Genomic DNA, 17,585 nt, shown 5'->3' on the forward strand with positions numbered 1-17,585 from the left:
CTCTGTAATCCTCCACTAACAGTCTACAACCATAGATTTCTCTGCACTGAGATACAAACACATCCAACGCGATCATCGTGTTCCGACTTATAGATACACAATGGAGAACTTCGCGTGAGTTGCACCCCAACTATTAAACTCTTTCTTTCGACCCGATTATGCAATACATTTTAAATAAACGTTTACATCTGTTAATGAGTCTAAGAATTTAGGAGGTAGGTTTCAACTAAAAGAATTATAAACGGACCCACAATCCAAATACTGCCACTGCCCCAGTGTCTCTAACAGTAAAGAGTATTGAAACAATTGGAGGCTACTTCAAAAGTGTGGATATTTTATAAATTAGTATTCGGAAAATAGGAAACATGTCAATCATTCCGTGATTACACTGCACTTTCCTCCGCTTTAGTGAATTCTGTCGATTGGCAGTGGCGTATTTTACACCCACCCAATTTTCCTTTTCATTATAGTCAATGAAAAGGGAAATTCGGCGGGGTGTATGACTGGCGCACAGTGCGCTCCAGCCAGATTTTCGCCCAGGCCGAAATTGAAAATGACCTTGGTTTCAGAATATTCAGATTCTACTAATCCCAAATGGACTGATAACTACAGGCATACAGTAGATGGATGGCACCGCGATAAAAATACAATCCGACTGGGCGAAACAAAATGCATGCAAGCCACTCAGTTTAACCTAAATATAAACCAACAGAACAATTAATATCTGCGGCGCCCATTAATTTCAGAAGGCTTGTAAAGATCGAGCTGACACAGCACTGTCTGTATATATGTGTAACCTGGGATACTGTATAGAACAGCGGAAGCTGTCAGAGACAGTCCGCTGACTTTCTTGCAAATCCTGCAGTGTGATAAGTGGATTTACCCAGTTCGAGGGACAACTTCTCTTCGACATCTTTCATTCTGCAACACATGTACTGCAGAATAAATTTGAAAACATTTTCAACCGAGGCACTGAAATTAGCGGGCGGACAAAATGCTAGATAATTGGCTCGAATCCTCATCTGAATCCATTGCACTGGGAAACGCTCTCAAACCCAGGCCCCCAGTGATGCCGGACGGCGCTCCCAATACACCGCCTTGCACTGGGGGTACCCATTCAGTGCCAGTTGACAAAAGGGATGGGCATATTACATTCTTCTGTTAGTGCACCAACACACACAGCGGATTATGTCATGTAAATATCTGAGATACCTGATTATTGATCCTTGCCTGAAATGCCCCGATTATAAATTCTTAATTTTTACACTGTCTTGCCAGGTTACAGGGTCGCTGATTCACGTTAATAACACGCAGATTCACCATGATACATTTAGTAACAGCAACTAACAACTTTATTTAATATTGCTGGACAGACTTCAACTATTTCTTATTAATAGAGACTGAAGAAAAAAAGGTGAAACGAGGCAACACTAGTAAACATTAAAAAAGTGGTGAAACATCCCAACACTATGAAGGGGACAGCGGCACCGCTCCTTATTCCCAGGAGAAGGGGTGAAGCGGTCCTTGCAGCTGCAATCAGCCGAAGTAACATTTTCACCAAACCTGTGAGAATAAAGTAACTGGACCGAGAGTTGTAAACGACAAAATCTTTCCCTAAAACCGGTGACTGATCCAGTCAATATGTGATAGAACTGATTACAATCCTCGCAGGATCAGATATTAAACCCATTGATCACCTATTTTATTTCACTATTAAATTTCACTTCATCGTTGACATTTTTCGTACTTAAGGGGGAATGTCCTTCTTTGGGAGGAGACACTCGGCCAAAGAACTGCGGAAACCCACGGTCCTAGTTGACGTTAAATGCTACAGAGTGTGCCAAATATACTCACCTACCTGTGAGATTTTACAAGAACAATCCTTATGTAGCGGTTAGCGGAGAGAGCCTCATTTTAAGCTGGAACACGAGCGAGAACGGAATTCAAATTATCCAACCGAAGCTCTAGTTTGGCTGTCTTTCATGTTTAACCAATCTCAGAATCAGTGTCCAGGGAGATTTCAAAACCTTCTTCAGCTCTTCTCTGAATTTCCTCTGGGTCGCAGCATAAATGCATGTGTTCGCACAGGAGCTCAAAAGCTTCAGCAGATCTCCGGTTTCTGTGGCGATATAGGCTGGGCTTGTGCGGTCGCCTCGGTAATAATTGACGTTTGTCACTCTGGTAATTAAAAAATTCACGGCAGTTGTCAGCCACAGCAATATAAAACTGGCCGATATAGCGAAGAGGAAAATGATGGATTTCCTTCGGCTCTCCATCTCTGGATCGCTCTGATTCTCACTGCTCTGTCCCCGGAGTCCCCTGCGGGCTCTGCTGGCCAATAATATACGTCTGACGGTCAAACAATTAAACAAGGCCATTAAGGTAAAGGGAAGCCAAACGCGCCATACACTGTGAAACCAGAGATACGCTACACCTTGAGGTGAGGAAAATAAAGCTACTCTGTTCCGACAGCCCCACTGCCCCTTGTTAATTATTTGCTGCGGTTCAAATGCAAACAATACGGGGATGCCCTTTAAAAAGATTAGGACCGTGAACGCTGTTATAACCTCGACCGCGGTTTTCTTGGTGCAATAATTTACTTTAAACTTCTGGCAGCAAATAATTACACATCGGTCAAATGTGAAGGAGACGGTGAACCAAACAGACAAATCGAAGCTTACAGCTTTCATGTACAGAATGAACTTACACACGGGAGTGTGGGACAGGAATGAAAGTGGAAAGTGATAACTGAGAATATAATACACTATTACATTGAAGATCATGACCAGTAGATCTGCTGTTGCCATGGCCACCATGTAGACAGAGATACACTTGGAAAGGCCGCAGTTTCCTCGGGTGAGAATCACCATCGTCACCAAGTTCGCTGTAAGAAAGAGAGAGCAGAGAAATGATGTACCACTGTCTGATTGAAATATATATGGAGATACCTGTTGAGAGCATTTTATTCCATTCAGTGTGATTATCAACACGGAGCAGTGTGAGAATAGGATTAGTATTGGACCCATTACCTGGGAAACCCACCCACACATTTTAATGAGCTGCTGCAGCATTCACTCTACACGGGGTGACAGGACGATCTGGAAATCCTCTAAAATCCCTGAGTTTGAGCTTCAAAGAACATCGTAACATCAGTAAGGTTATGGCATTAAGGGAAACGTGGAAAGTGTGGACACGCCGTTCACTGTGAAATGCTGACATCTGTAAACAGTTACCCTGTCCAGCATGCGATATGAACAGACAGTAAACACCGATTAACAACAAGCAGGTTACAACGGCTCACCGGGGACACCGAAAGTTGCGAGAATCGGGTAGTAAATCTCTTTTATCAGCAGAATACCTGGCCGCTCCATTTTCTGTGAGAATGGTTGGATTCTGTTGGAGCTGAAAAACTCTGACTGGCGCACGGCTGAGACAATGGAAGGGAAGCTATATTTATCCACACATCAATCCGCAAGGGAGTCAATCAGGTTAAATCATAATAATGACATTAGTTACAGTCATTTAACAAATAGACTGAAGTAAGTTTTTTTACTGATACATCAGATTAAGAGAAATATGTGAAATTGTTATTGTACAGTTTCAAAAACAAACACAATACAAACATGCTTTACAAATGGAAACTGGAATCACCCGCTACTGGAGCTGACCCTATTCCAGCAGGACTGGTGGAAGCAGATACCCTGGCAGTCCATCGCCCTGACCCTGTCCTTCACTGACTCCTAGTGCTCCAACTTCTCCAGAACAGGCGCTGAAACAAATCCTGCAATATTCGTGATGACCACAGTCCTGCAGCATTAGATGTGACCGTGTTCTTCTAGTACTAGTAGCTGCCAAAACTTACACTAGCGGTGACCGTGCTCGTCCACTCCTAGTGATAACTTACACTAACACTAGCGGTGACCGTGCTCCTCCACTACTAGTGATAACCCACACTAACACTAGCAGTGAATGTGCTCCTCCATTACTAGTGATAACCTACACTAACACTATTGGTGATCGTGCTCCTCCACTACTAGTGATAACCTACACTAACAGTAGCGGTGATTGTGCTCCTCCATTACGAGTGATAAACTACACTAACACTACCGGTGACCGTGCTCCTCCACTACTAGTGATAACCTACATTAACTCTAGCGGTGACCGTGCTCCTCCACTACTAGTGATAACCTACACTAACACTAGTGGTGACCGTGTTCCTGCACTGCTAGGGATAACCCACACTAACACTAGCGGTGACCGTGCTCCTCCACTACCAGTGATAACCTACACTAACTGTAGCGGTGATTGTGCTCCTGCACTACTAGTGATAACCTACACTAACACTAGAGTTGACCTTGCTCCACAGGTACTATTTATATCCTACACCTATATTAGTGATGACCGTGCTCCTCTGTACTATTTATATCCTATACCTACAGTAGAGATGACCTTGCTCCACAGATACTATTTATATCCTACACCTACAGTAGAGATGACCGTGCTCCTCCTGTACTATTTATATCCTACACCTACAGTAGAGATGACCTTGCACCTCCTGTACTATTTATATCCTACAACTACAGTAGAGATGACCTTGTTCCTCCTGTACTATTTATACCCTACACCTACAGTAGTGATGACCGTGCTCCTCCTGTACTACTTATATCCTACACCTACAGTAGAGATGACCGTTCTCCTCCTGTACTATTTATATCCTACACTTACATTAGAGATGACCGTGAACCTCCTGTACTATTTATACCCTACACCTACAGTAGAGATGACCGTGCTCCTCCTGTACTATTTATATCCTACACCTACAGTAGAGATGACCGTGCTCCTCCTGTACTATTTATACCCTACACCTACAGTATAGTTGACCTTGCTCCTCCTGTACTATTTATATCCTACACCTACAGTAGAGATGACCTTGCACCTCCTGTACTATTTATATCCTACAACTACAGTAGAGATGACCTTGTTCCTGCTGTACTATTTATACCCTACACCTACAGTAGTGATGACCGTGCTCCTCCTGTACTATTTATATCCTACACCTACAGTAGAGATGACCGTTCTCCTCCTGTACTATTTATATCCTACACCTACATTAGAGATGACCGTGCTCCTCCTGTACTATTTATACCCTACACCTACAGTAGAGATGACCGTGCTCCTCCTGTACTATTTATATCCTACACCTACAGTAGAGATGACCGTGCTCCTCCTGTACTATTTATACCCTACACCTACAGTATAGTTGACCTTGCTCCACCTGTACTATTTATATTCTACACCTACAGTAGAGATGACCATTCTCTCCCTGTACTATTTATATCCGACACCTACAGTAGGCATGACCGTGCTCCTCCTGTACTATTTATACCCTACACCTACAGAAGAGATGACCGTGCTCCTCCTATACTCTTGACAGTCTATACCTACACCAGGGGTGGGCACGCTCCTGCGGTACTAGAGGTTCGCAAAACATACAGAAGAGTGGACCATGCCCCTCCATCACTTGTCTTACGTCTACACTTACACTGGTGGTGCCAGTGCTTCCCCAGTACTAATCGTAAACTACACTTACATTATAGGTGAACGTGCAGCTCCGGCACACTTGGTATCCTACAATTACAGTAGAACTGACCGTGCTCCTCCAATATTAGTGAAAACCTATACTTACACTAGAGTTAACCATTCTCCACTGGTACTAGTAGTTCCACTACACTTATACTATGATTCAGAGGCTAGGCTCCGATTTTCATCTTATGAAAAGAAAACAGAGACACTGAAAGAGATGAAGAAGATACTTAAAGATTTTACACCAGAAATGAGAGATTATATATATCAGGAAAGATTGAACAAGCCACGGATTTTTTCTCTAGGAAAGAGAGTGCTGACGGGTGACCTGATAGAAGTCTTTAAAATTATGAATGTGTTCGAAACGGTAAAGGAAGAGAAGGCATTCCCACTTGTGAAGAGAATAAAACTAGTGGCCATGAGTACAAGAAAGACAGCAATAAGTCCAGGAGTCCAGGAGAAACGTATTCAACAAGAGACTGGTTAGAATGTGGAATTCGCTACTACAAGGATTATTTGTGGCGAGTGACATCGACACATTGAAGGGGAAGCTCGGTAAGTACATAAGAAAGAAAGGATTTCAAAGAGTTGCTGATAGGTTCAGGTGAGTGAGGTGGGAGGAGGCTCATGTGAAGTATAAACACCGACATGGACCAGCTGGACCGTATGGTCTGTCCTGTGCTGTACATTCTATATAAATCTATATAAACAATACCATAAACAATATTTTGAACAGGTTTCCTGGAAAGACCATGGAAGCAGTTAGAAATAACTAACTCAAATGAAAATTAGAGAGATTGCTTTCAGAAAGTAACATTTCGGGAAACGGTATACGAATTATTTGAGACATGACATAAGTGTGCAAGCTTGAGATGAACTGGTGTCTTTGAACCCATGGTCCACACAGCGCTGCCTCACTGGGGATTTACTCTTGTCTTTACTGACTCTGTTGTAGACTAATTGATAGTGATTGCTTGCGATGATTAATAAACAACTGTATTAATTTAAAATGCGACTAGCAGGATGGTAGAAGGTGAACTAGATGAACTGTGGTCATTTTTCCTCTAGCAGTTCCTGTGTTTCTTTGTTCTTTGTCCCTCCTATTTCTCATCTATATGCTGCCCTTCAGCGATATAATCGCCAGTAAATGGAGTAGATTTGGATTTTGAAAAGTCATTCGATAATGTGCCAAACAACAGGGCATCACACAAAATTTGGGCTCATGGGATTGGTGGTAACGTATTAGCATGGACTGAGGATTGGATAACGGGCAGAAAACAGTGAGTAGGAATAAACAGTTAATTTCGGGTTAGCAGGCTGTAACTAGTGGGGTATCGCAAGGATTAGTGTTTGGGCCTCAGCTACTTACAATCTATATAAATGAATTAGATGAAGGGAACGAGTGGAATGTATCCAAGTTTGTTGATGATACAAAGCTAGGAGAAAAATAAGTTGTGAGGAGGACACAAAGAGGCTGCAAAGGGATATAGACAGTTTCAATGCCTGAGCAAGAACATGGCAGATGGAATATAACGTGGAGAAGTGTAAAGTTATCAACGTTGGACAGAAATATAGGAAAGCAGAATATTTCTTTAAAAAGTGAGAAATTGGGAAACATTGGTGTTCAGAGGGACATGGGTGCCTTGTACACGAATCAGATAAAGTTAACATGCAGGAAAAGCAAAACATTAGGAAAGCAAATTTTACGTTAGCCTTTATTACAAAATGATTAGAAGATAAGAGTAAAGACGTCTTACTGCAATTATATAAGGCCTTGGTGAGACCACACCTGGAGTACTCTGTACAGTTTTGGTCTCCGTATGTAAGGGAGGATATACTTGCCTTAGCGGGAGTGTCCCAGAGGCTCACTAGGCTGCTACCTGGGATGGGTGTATTTTCCTATGAAGGAGATTGAGTAGACTCGGCCTATATTCCCTCGAGTTTAGAAGAATGAGAGATTTTCACTGAAACGTTGAAAACTCTTAAAGGTCTTGACAGGGTAAATGCTGGCAGGATGTTTTCCCGTCTGTGGAGTCTGGAACTAGGGGTCACAGTCTCACAATAAGAGGTTAGCGATTTAGAACTGAGATGAGGAGACATCTTCACTCAAAGGTTTGTGAATCTTTGGAATTCTCTCCTCCAGAGGGCTGTCGATGCTCAGTCGTTGACTCTATTCAAGGCAGAGATCGATAGATTTTTGGATAATCTTAAAAAGGTGGGGCGATCCACTGAGAATCCCATTAGTAAAGGATTTGTTCAAGTTGAGAGTCTAACAAGCTATTGGGTGCGGCGTAATTTCTCGTAAAAAGCTAGGTATTTGTTGCGTCAATTTGACTGGTAATTTACTGGTGTATAAAGCTCGCTCATACCTCACCTGAGAGTGTGTGATGCTTATATGTGCAGGGATGTTGGTCTTGTATTCATACCATGCTGTCCGGGAGATGCTGTGCTTCACTCTGCGTGGTGAATGAATATGCAGTGAGATTTACAATGTATGTAAAGCTGACCTGAGAGTATTTGATTGAACAGTTTCGAGGTACCTTTACTCTGCACCTGACCCGTGCTGTTCCTCACCTGTGATTGTTTTTCTGGGGCATTGTCGAGGGAGAATTATTCTGTATCTAGCCTGTTCTGAAACTTCCATGGGAGAGTATGATGGGATTTTTTAGAGGGAACTTTACACTGCATTTTACCCAGAATGTACCTAACCTGGGTGTGTTTGATGGGACAGTGCTGACTGAACTTTACTCTGTACCTAACTCGAGCTATACCTGACCAGGGAGCAACTACAACGCTGCACGACATTTTTGATGAATTAACAGGAAGGATTGATGTATGGAATGCAATTGATGTTGTCTAAATGGATTTTGGGAAGGGTTTTGACGCAACATAGATAACAAAATTTAGGCTCATGGAAAAGCTGGGTCACTGGTAACTTGGACAAGGAATTGTCTTAAGGACAGGAAACAGCGAGTTGTGATAAATGGCTGTTTTTCAGACTGGTGGATGTTAGACAGTGGTATTCCCCAAGGGTCAGTGCTGGGGCCAATGTTTTTTGATATATATTTACATATATGACCTGGATCTTGCAATACAGAGGAGAATTTCTAAATTTGCCGATAACATCAAACTTCGGGTGTGGCAAAAAGTGAGGATGACACCAATCGACTGCAACAGGACATGGAAAGGCTAGCAGAATGGGTAGACAAGTGAGGTGATGCATTTTGGCAGAAGCAACAGTGAGAGTCAATATTCACTTAATGACAGAGTTTGAAAGAGTGTGCAGGTAAAGAGGGCCCTGGGGGTTAAGGTGCATAGGCCCCTAAAGGGGGTGGGACATATTGAGATAGAGGTTAGCAAGCATATGTGATCTTGGGCTTCATAAATAGAGGTATTGAGTACAAAATTAGAGAAGTTATGCTGAACCATTGTAAAGTGCTGGTTAGGTCACAACTTGAGTATTGCATCCGGTTCTGGTCACCACACATTAGGCAGGCTGTGAAGGTACATGAGAGGGTGCAGAGGAGATTTACCAGAATGGTTCCAAGGATGGACTGAGGATCTTAGCTACAAGGACAGTTTGGAGAAGATGGATTTGTTTTCATTAGAGCAAAGGAGTTTGAGGGGTGATTTGATAGAGGTGTACAAGATTATAATAGAGGTGTACATGATTATGACGGGTTTGGATGGGGCTACACGTGGAAAGGCTGTTTCCACTAGTTGATGTTACAAGGACAAGGCAACAAAGATTGAAGGTCTTGGGCAAGAGATACGGGGGTGGTGGTGAGGGAAAGCTTTTTACACAGCGGATGGTGAGGGACTGGAACTCGATGGCGATGGAAGTGGTGGAGGTGGGGACTCAATATTTTCAAGGGGAGACTGGAAAGGCACTTGTGGGAAATAAACTTGCAATGCTATGGGGATAGAGCGGAGGAATGGGACTGACTGGATTGCTATACAGACTTGATGGGCCGAATGGCCACCTTCGGTGCTGTTATGGCTCTATGACCCTAAACGTGGGATGCTGTGCTACATTGGCCATGTCAGGTAAGCTGTACCATGGCCATAAGCTGCACCTGAGTTGTCTGTACTTGCGAAAGACTATACAGTGAGATTTACAATGGCCCAGGTGCAAGCCTCCAACCTGCACTTATCTAGCGCGCCGACCATTGTGCTGTGGGCCCGTGTGGGATTCCGATCCTGGGCCTGCTCCAACTGCTGGCACGCAGTGCTTGTGTGTCCCAGAGGCGCAGTTAGTTTGAAGTGTCCCCTGGGATCACGTGGGCCATGGAGAGCCAATGGCAGCAGGGAATCTGCATTCATAGATTTGAAAGGAAGAGCTGTCAAATCTATGAATACAATTCAGCCCCAAAACATAACTAAAACTTCAAACATTTTTTTTAATCACATTTTCAAAATAACTATAAATTACATAAAATAACTATTTTAAACAATAATTTAAATATTTGAAATAATTAATTACAGTTTCTAACGGGGCTAAAGATAAACTTACCTTTCTTTAAAATCTTAAAAAATAATAAACCTGTGGAAAAAATGTTTTAATTTTAATTAATTCACCACTTACCTTGTTAAAAGCATGCCTTGCAACTGCTTTTTATAAGCGTAACTCCTGGAGACTTACCCTACCGGAAAAACCTGGAAAAAAAAAGGACGTTCCAGGCATACGCGTTGCCTCTCCGGTGCTTGCCTGCAACCTGTGAATGCCTTCGTTTAAGGGAACGGAATTCCAGTTTCCCACGCATGCACAGTGCATGCACGAAACCAGCACTTTCGTTGGGCCTACGCATGTGTACCCAGCGCATACTCACCCATGGGGTCCCGAAGTTCTGGTCAATAGGCCCAGAAATTCGGGTCCCCATACTCACGCATAGGCCCAACGAAAGTGCCGGGTTCGTGCATGCACTGTGCATGCGAGGGAAACTGGAATTCCATTCCCTTAAAGGAAGGGGTTAACAAGTTGAACGCCTGCGCCGGAGAGGCAGCGCATGCGCCTGGAACTTATGTTTTTTTTGCAGGTTTCTCCGGGAGGGTAAGTCTCCAGGAGCTACGCTTATAAAAAGCATTCGCAAGGCCTGCTTTTAACAAGGTAAGTGGTGAATTAAGTAAAATTAAAACATTTTTCCACAGGTTTATTATTTTTAAATACTTTAAAGAAAGCTAATTTTATTTTTAGCCCCGTTAGAAACTGCAATTATTTTTTTCAAAAATTAAATTATTGCTTAAAATAGTTATTTTATGTAATTTATAGTTATTTTAAAAATGTGATTTTTCAAAAAAAAATTTAGTTATGTTTTGGGGCTGATTTGTATTTATAGTTTTGACAGCTCTTCCTTTCAAATTTATGAATGGGCATTCCCTGCTTCCATTGGCTCTCCATGGCCCACGTGATCCCAGTGGACGCTTCGAACTAACTGCGTCCCTGGGATACGCAAGCACTGCGCACCGGCAGTTGGAGGAGGCCCAGGATCGGAATCCCACGCGGGCCCACAGCAGAACGGCCGGCACACAAGGTAAGTGCAGATCGGGGGCTTGCACCCGCGGGAAGCGTCCGACCCGAATTTCTGGGCCATTGTGAGTAAGTACAACCCCTAAAAATAGGGGCTTGGAAATATAGAATAATTTAAATATAAAGTGAGTAATTCAACCAAATGTAATAAATTTTAAATATATTCAAATGAAATATATTGATAATTGCAAAATTGGTCCCATTGTTTTCGAGTAACAGGTTCCAGAATTAAATGAATCATTTTTATTTTAAAAGCTTTTTGCAGTGAGCATTGTCTCAGGATGGGGGAGAGAGCAAAATCGAATCAGCAGCACACTAACTGGGTGTAGAGGAAGGTCTATAGTTGCAGTGAGATTGACACTGTATCAAACCCCTGTCTACCTCCTGGGAGCATTTGATGGGACAGTGTTGAGGGCGCTTTACTCTGTATCTTACCATGTGCTGTAACTGCTCTGTGAGTGTTTGGTGGAACAATGTCGTAAGAGCTTTAGTCTGTTTCTGACCCGTGCTGTTCCTGACCTGGGTGTGTTTGTAAGGAAGAGTGTAGTGGGAGCTTTACTCTGTATCTAGCCCGTGTTGTACGTGCCCTGGAAGTGTATGATGGGAATTTGTAGAGGTACCTTTACTCTTTATTTAAACCATACAGTCTGTAACCTGGGTGTGTTTGATGGGACAGTGCAGTCAGAGCTTTTCTCTGTATCTAGCCCTTTCTGTACCATATCTGGGGGTGATTGATGGGACAGCGTCGTAGGATCTTTACTCACTATCTACTCAGTGCTGGACCGGACATGGAATTGTTTGTTGCGGCTGTTTAGAATGTGCTTTACACTGTATATAACCCGTGCTGTACCTGACCTGGGAATGTTTGATGGGACGGTGTAGAGTTAGTTTTACTCTACATATATGTCGTGCAATACATGATTGCGAGTGTTTCATAGGACAGTGTAGATAGAAATTTAACTATTATTGCCAATGGTTTCCCCTCCAATTATTGCTCATATGGCCCCACCCATTTAAAGCCCTGATCATTCCTACAATGTGCCTCTTACGCCCCTTGATGTTACAACGAATTGACTGGTTTTAGGACACATTTAGATAGTTATATCTTCATCCGAGTCCCATGACCTCAAATTGCATTTCACTGACGAGGCAGGAGGGAGTCGCACTGCCTGATATTATGTGAAGGAGTCTTTGGAATGTATAAGCAAAAGGTGGTCATTTGGCCCATTGAATAGTGGCAGCACATATTCGGAGGATTGGACGGAGAATTCATAAAGGGCAATTAGCGTGGTTGTGCTCCCTGCCTGGGGTCACAGTACATGGGAATGAGGTCGGAAATAGGACGGAATGTAGAGCACATGTTCATGCCCTTTGAGACTGCACACCAGGAGAAGAACATGGTCATGTGAACCTTTTAATCCTCGACAGGGCGGAGCTCCGGCTGCTTCATGACATTGTTCCTCGTTGCTGCCAAGGCAGGCGGAGCGAACTGCGTGATATTATGTGAGGGAGACTTGTGGTGTATGAATAAAAGGTGAATATTTGGGCTATTTAAAAGTGGGTCCTTTTACTGGGGATGGGAGGAGAATGCGTAAGGGGCAATTTGGCAGTCTGTGCTCCCTGCCTGGAGGCTCTGTACATGCAAACCGAACGTGTTCATCCCCAGTGAAAGTGCACACCAGGAGCAGAGCATGGTCATGTGACCCTTCGACACCTCGACTGGGCGGAGTTCCGGCTGCTTTGTGACACTGTTATTGGCTGCTGTATGATTGGCTCCTGGCTCCTTTGTAATGTCAGCTGGTGACAGGTTTATGCCCCTAGTTACGCCCCTTCAGTGGAGAGTTACTGTGGGTGGAGCTGGAGATGGCAGCAGATATTGTGAGAGAGAATGGCCCCTATCAATAGGGGCAAAGAAAGAAAAGAACAATTTAATAATAATGTGAGTAATTCAACCAAATATAATTAATTGTAAGTGTTTTATTATTCATTCATGTGACATGGGCTTTCCTGGCAAGGCCAGTATTTATTGCCCATCCTTAATTAGCCTGCAGAAGGTGGTGGTGGGCCACCTTCTTGAAACGCTTCAGTTCATGTGGTGAACGTACTCCCATGAAGGACCTCAAAGGTAGTAATCTCAGGATTGCTACCAGTGCCACGTGCTAGTCAGTCTAGAAATAGAAGGCTATTTCAGATGAATCCATGGCTAGAGGAATGTTGGAAGGGGAAGGGATTCAAATTCCTGGGACATTGGAACCAGTTCTGGGGTGGGTGGGACCGGTACAAACTGGATGGTTTGCACCTGGGCAGGACTGGGACTGATGTCCTAGGGGGAGTGTTTGCTAGTGCTCTGGGGGAGGGTTTAAACTAAAATGGCAGGGGGTTGGGAACCTGAGCAGGGAGACAGAGGAAAGGGAAACAAGGAAAGAAGCAAAAGACAGGAAGGAGTAAAGCAAAGGTGGCAGTCAGAGAAATCAAGGGTTTAAATCAAACATGGCCACAGTAAATAATAATTCTACAAGGCCTAAGAGTGTTAAAAAAACAAGCCTGAAGGCTTTGTATCTTAATGTGAGGAGCATTCGTAATAAGGTGGATGAGTTAGCTGTGCAAAAAGATGTAAACGGATATGATATGATTGGAATTACGGAAACATGGCTCCAGGTTGACAAAGGCTGGGAACTCAACATGCAGGAGTATTCAACATTCAGGAAAGACAGGCAAAAAGGAAAAGGAGGTGTGGTAGCAATGCTGGTTAAAGAGGGGATACAGACAATTGTAAGGAAGGATATTAGCTCTGAAGATATGGAATCTGTATGGGTAGAACTGAGAAATACAAGGGGCAGAAAATGTTAGTGGGAGTGGTATACAGACCTCCAAGCAGTAATGCGGAGGGTGGGGATGGCATTAAACAGGAATTTAGAGATGTGTGCATTAAGGGCACAGCAGTTGTCATGGGTGACTTTAATCTACATATAAATTGGGCTAACCAAATTAGTAACAATATTGTGGAGGAGGATTTCCTGGAGTGTATACGGGATAGTTTCCTGGACCAATATGTCGAGGAACCAACAAGAGACCAGGCCACCTTAGACTGGGTATTATGTAATGAGAAAGGTTTAATTAGCAATCTTGTTGTGCGAGGCCCCTTGGGGTGGAGCGATCATAATATAGAATTCCTCATTAAGATGGAGAGTGAATAAGTTGACTCAGAAACTAGGGTCCTGAATTTAAAGAAAGGAAACTACGATGATATGAGGTGCGAGTTGGGTAGGATTGATTGGGGAATGTTACTCAAAGTGTTGACGGTGGATAGGCAATGGCAAACATTCAAAGATCACATGGATGAACTACAGAATTTGTTCATCCCTTTTTGGCATAAAAAGAAAACAAAAAATGTGACTCAACCGTGGCTAACAAGGGAAATTAGGGATAGCATAAGATCCAAGGAGAGGACATAAAATTGGCCAGAAAAAGCAGTAAACCTGAGGATTGGGAGCAGTTTAGGATTCAGCAAAGGCAGACAAATTTAGAGGGGGAAAACAGAGTATGAGAGTAAGCTTTCAGGGAGCATTAAAACAGATTGGAAAAGCGTTTATAGATATGTGAAGAGAAAAAGATTGCTGACCTGAAGCATAGGTCCCTTGCAGTCAGAATCAGGGGAGTTTATAATGGGGAACAAAGAAATTGCAGACCAATTAAATACATACTTTGGTTCTGTCTTCACAAAGGAGGACACAAATAACCTCCCAGAGATATCGGGGAACATAGGATCTAATGAGAGGGAGGAACTGAATGAATCCGTATTTGTAGGGAAATGGTGTTAGGGAAAATGACGGGATTGAAGGCCGATAAATCCCCAGGGCCTGATAATCTACATCCTAGGGTACTTAAGGAACTGGCCGTAGAAATAGTAGATGCATTGCTGGTCATCTTCCAAAATACCCTAGGTTCTGGAACAGTTCCTATGAATTGGAGGGTAGCTAATGTTACCACACTGTTCTAAAAAGGTGGCAGAGAGAAAACAGGGAATTGTAGACTGGTAAGCCTGACATCAGAATTGGGGAAAATGCTAGTGTCCATTATAAAAGATGTAATAGCAGAGCACTTGGAAAACAGTGACAGGATCTGACAAAGTCAACAGGGATTTACAAAAGATAAATCATGCTTGACTAATCTACTGGAATTTTTTGAGGATGATACTGGTAGAATAGATAAGGGAGAACCAGTGGACGTGGTGTATTAGGACTTTCAGAAGGCTTTCGATAATGTCCCGCCTAAGAGATTAGCGTGTAATGTTAAGCCACATGGGATTGGGGGCAAGGTACTGGCTTTGATAGAGAACTGGTTTGCAGGCAGAAAGCAAAGAGTTGGAATTAACGGGTCTTTTTCCGAATGGAAGGCAGTGACTAGTGGGGTACCTCAGGGATCGGTCCCAGGACCCCAGCTATTCACAATATATATTAATGATCTAAACGAGGGAACTAGATGTAATATCTCCAAGTTTGCAGACAACACAAAGCTGGGTGGGCGTGAGTGCTGTGAGGATGATGCCGAGAAGGTCCAGTATGATTTGGACAGGGGGGGTGATTGGGCAGATGCATGGCAGATGCAGTATAATGCGGATAAATGCGAGGTTTTCCACTTTGGTGGCAAAAACAGGAAGGCAGATTATTATCGGAACGGCAATAGATTTGGAGAAGGGGAAGTGCAACGAGACCTGGGTGTCCTTGTGCACCAATCGCTGAAGGTAAGCATGCAGGTGCAGCAGGCGGTTAAGAAGGCAAATGGTATGTTCGCCTTTGTACCGAGAGTGTTTGAGTACAGGAACAAGGAGGTCTTGCTGCACTTGTACAGGGCCTTGGTGAGACCACTCCTTGAGTATTGTGTGCAGTTTTGGTCGCCTTATCTGAGGAAGGCTGTTCTTGCCATGGAGGGAGTGCAACGAAGATTCACCAGACTGATACCTGAGATAGCAGGAATGATTATGAGGAGAGATTGGGTCGATTGGGCTTATACTTGCTGGAGATTAGAAGAATGAGAGGGGATCTCATTGAAACTTATAAAGCTTTAACAGGACTAGACAGACTAGATGCAGGAAGGATGTCCCCGATGGCGGGGGAGTCCAGAACCAGAGGTCACAGTCTAAAGATAAGGGGTAAGCCATTTAGGGTAGAGATGAGGAGGAATTTCTTCACCCAGAGAGTGGTGAACCTGTGGAATTCTCTACCACAAAAGGCAGTTGAGGCCAATTCATTAAATATATTCAAGAAGGAGTTAGATATATTTCTTAAGGCTAAACGGATCCAGGGATATGGGGAGAAGGCAGGGACAGGGTACTGAGTTTGTGTGATCAGCCATGATCTCATTGAATGGCGGAGCAGGCTCGAGGGGCCGAATGGCCTAATGCTGCTCCTATCTTCTATGTGTATATGTTTCTATAGTGCTGTTAGGGTGGGAATTCCAGGATGTTGACCCAGTGACAATAAAGTAGCGGCGATATATTTCCAAATTGGGATGGTGTGTAACTTGGAGTGGAACTTGCAGAGGATGGTTTTCCAATGCGCTTGCTGCCCTTGTTAATCTAGGTGGTAGAGGTCGCAGATTTAGGAGCTGTTACCGAAGAAGTCTTGGCAAGTTGCTGCAGTGCATCTTGTGGACCAACCCTCGGTCAATATGGTGCCAGGAGCAGCACCAGGCTTACCTAAAAACAAGGTGCCAACTTTGGGAAGCTGCAACGCAGGACTACATGCATACTAAACAGCGGAAGCAGCATGCTATAAACAGAGCAAACCAATCCCATAATCAAGGGAACAAATCAAAGCTCTGGTACGCCATTGGTGAAGTGAGTGAATGTTTAAGGTGGTTGATGGGATGCCAATCAAGTGCGCTGATTTGTCCTGGATAGTCTCGAGCTTATTGAGTAGTGTTGGAGCTGCACTCATTCAGGCAAGCAGAGATTATGCCTTCACACTCCTGTCCTTGTTTGACCCAAGGAGATAATGAGGGCTGGGTCCGAGTGGTCTTGGCGGAACCCAACCTGATAATCAGTGAGCAGGTAATTGCTGCATAAGTGCCGCTTGATAGCACTGTCGAAGACACCTTCCATCACTATTCTGATGATTGAGAATAGACTCCTGGGGGTGGTAATTGGCCGGATTGGATTTGTCCTGCCTTATGTGAACAGGACATACCTGGGCAGTTTTCCAAATTTTCGGGTAGATGCCAGTGTTGTATCTGTGCTGCAACAGCTTGGCTAGAGGAGCAGCTAGGTCTGGTGCACAAGTTTTCAGCATGACAGCCGGGGTGTTATCGGTTCCCATAGCATTTGCTGTATCCAGTACGCTCAGCCATTTCTTGATTTCACGTGGAGTGACTCGAATTGGCTGAAGACTGGCTTCTGTGTTGTGGAGACCTCAGTAGGCGGCTGATATGGATCATCCACTCAGCACTTCTGGCTGAAGATTGTTGGAAACACTTC

The 17,585-nt window shown here is 43.7% G+C and overlaps 1 protein-coding gene across 1 annotated transcript; it reads right to left on the reverse strand.

Moving 5' to 3' along the window:
- Positions 1-1,758: 1,758 nt before the first annotated feature.
- LOC147092656 (putative G protein-coupled receptor 139) lies at positions 1,759-3,377 on the reverse strand. Its single transcript, XM_085975751.1, has 2 exons — positions 3,302-3,377; positions 1,759-2,884 (listed from the first exon to the last, which is right to left on the reverse strand). Exons 1-2 carry the CDS (start codon positions 3,369-3,371, stop codon positions 1,965-1,967), a joined length of 990 nt encoding a protein of 329 aa, XP_085831877.1. The 5' UTR covers positions 3,372-3,377; the 3' UTR covers positions 1,759-1,964.
- Between the last annotated feature and the right edge of the window lie 14,208 nt (positions 3,378-17,585).

This window comes from Somniosus microcephalus, unplaced genomic scaffold, assembly GCF_052327205.1.
Source record: "Somniosus microcephalus isolate GS21.2 unplaced genomic scaffold, FLI_Smic_1.0 unresolved_chr2, whole genome shotgun sequence".
Classification (NCBI taxonomy): Eukaryota; Metazoa; Chordata; class Chondrichthyes; order Squaliformes; family Somniosidae; genus Somniosus; species Somniosus microcephalus.

Bases quoted from the DNA above. Each gene is read 5' to 3' on its own strand.
- LOC147092656 (XM_085975751.1), bottom strand. From the start codon at position 3,371: ATGGAGCGGCCAGGTATTCTGCTGATAAAAGAGATTTACTACCCGATT. The intron at 2,885-3,301 runs GTGAGCCGTTGT...TCTTTCTTACAG, and splicing joins CGCAACTTTCGGTGTCCCCG to CGAACTTGGTGACGATGGTG.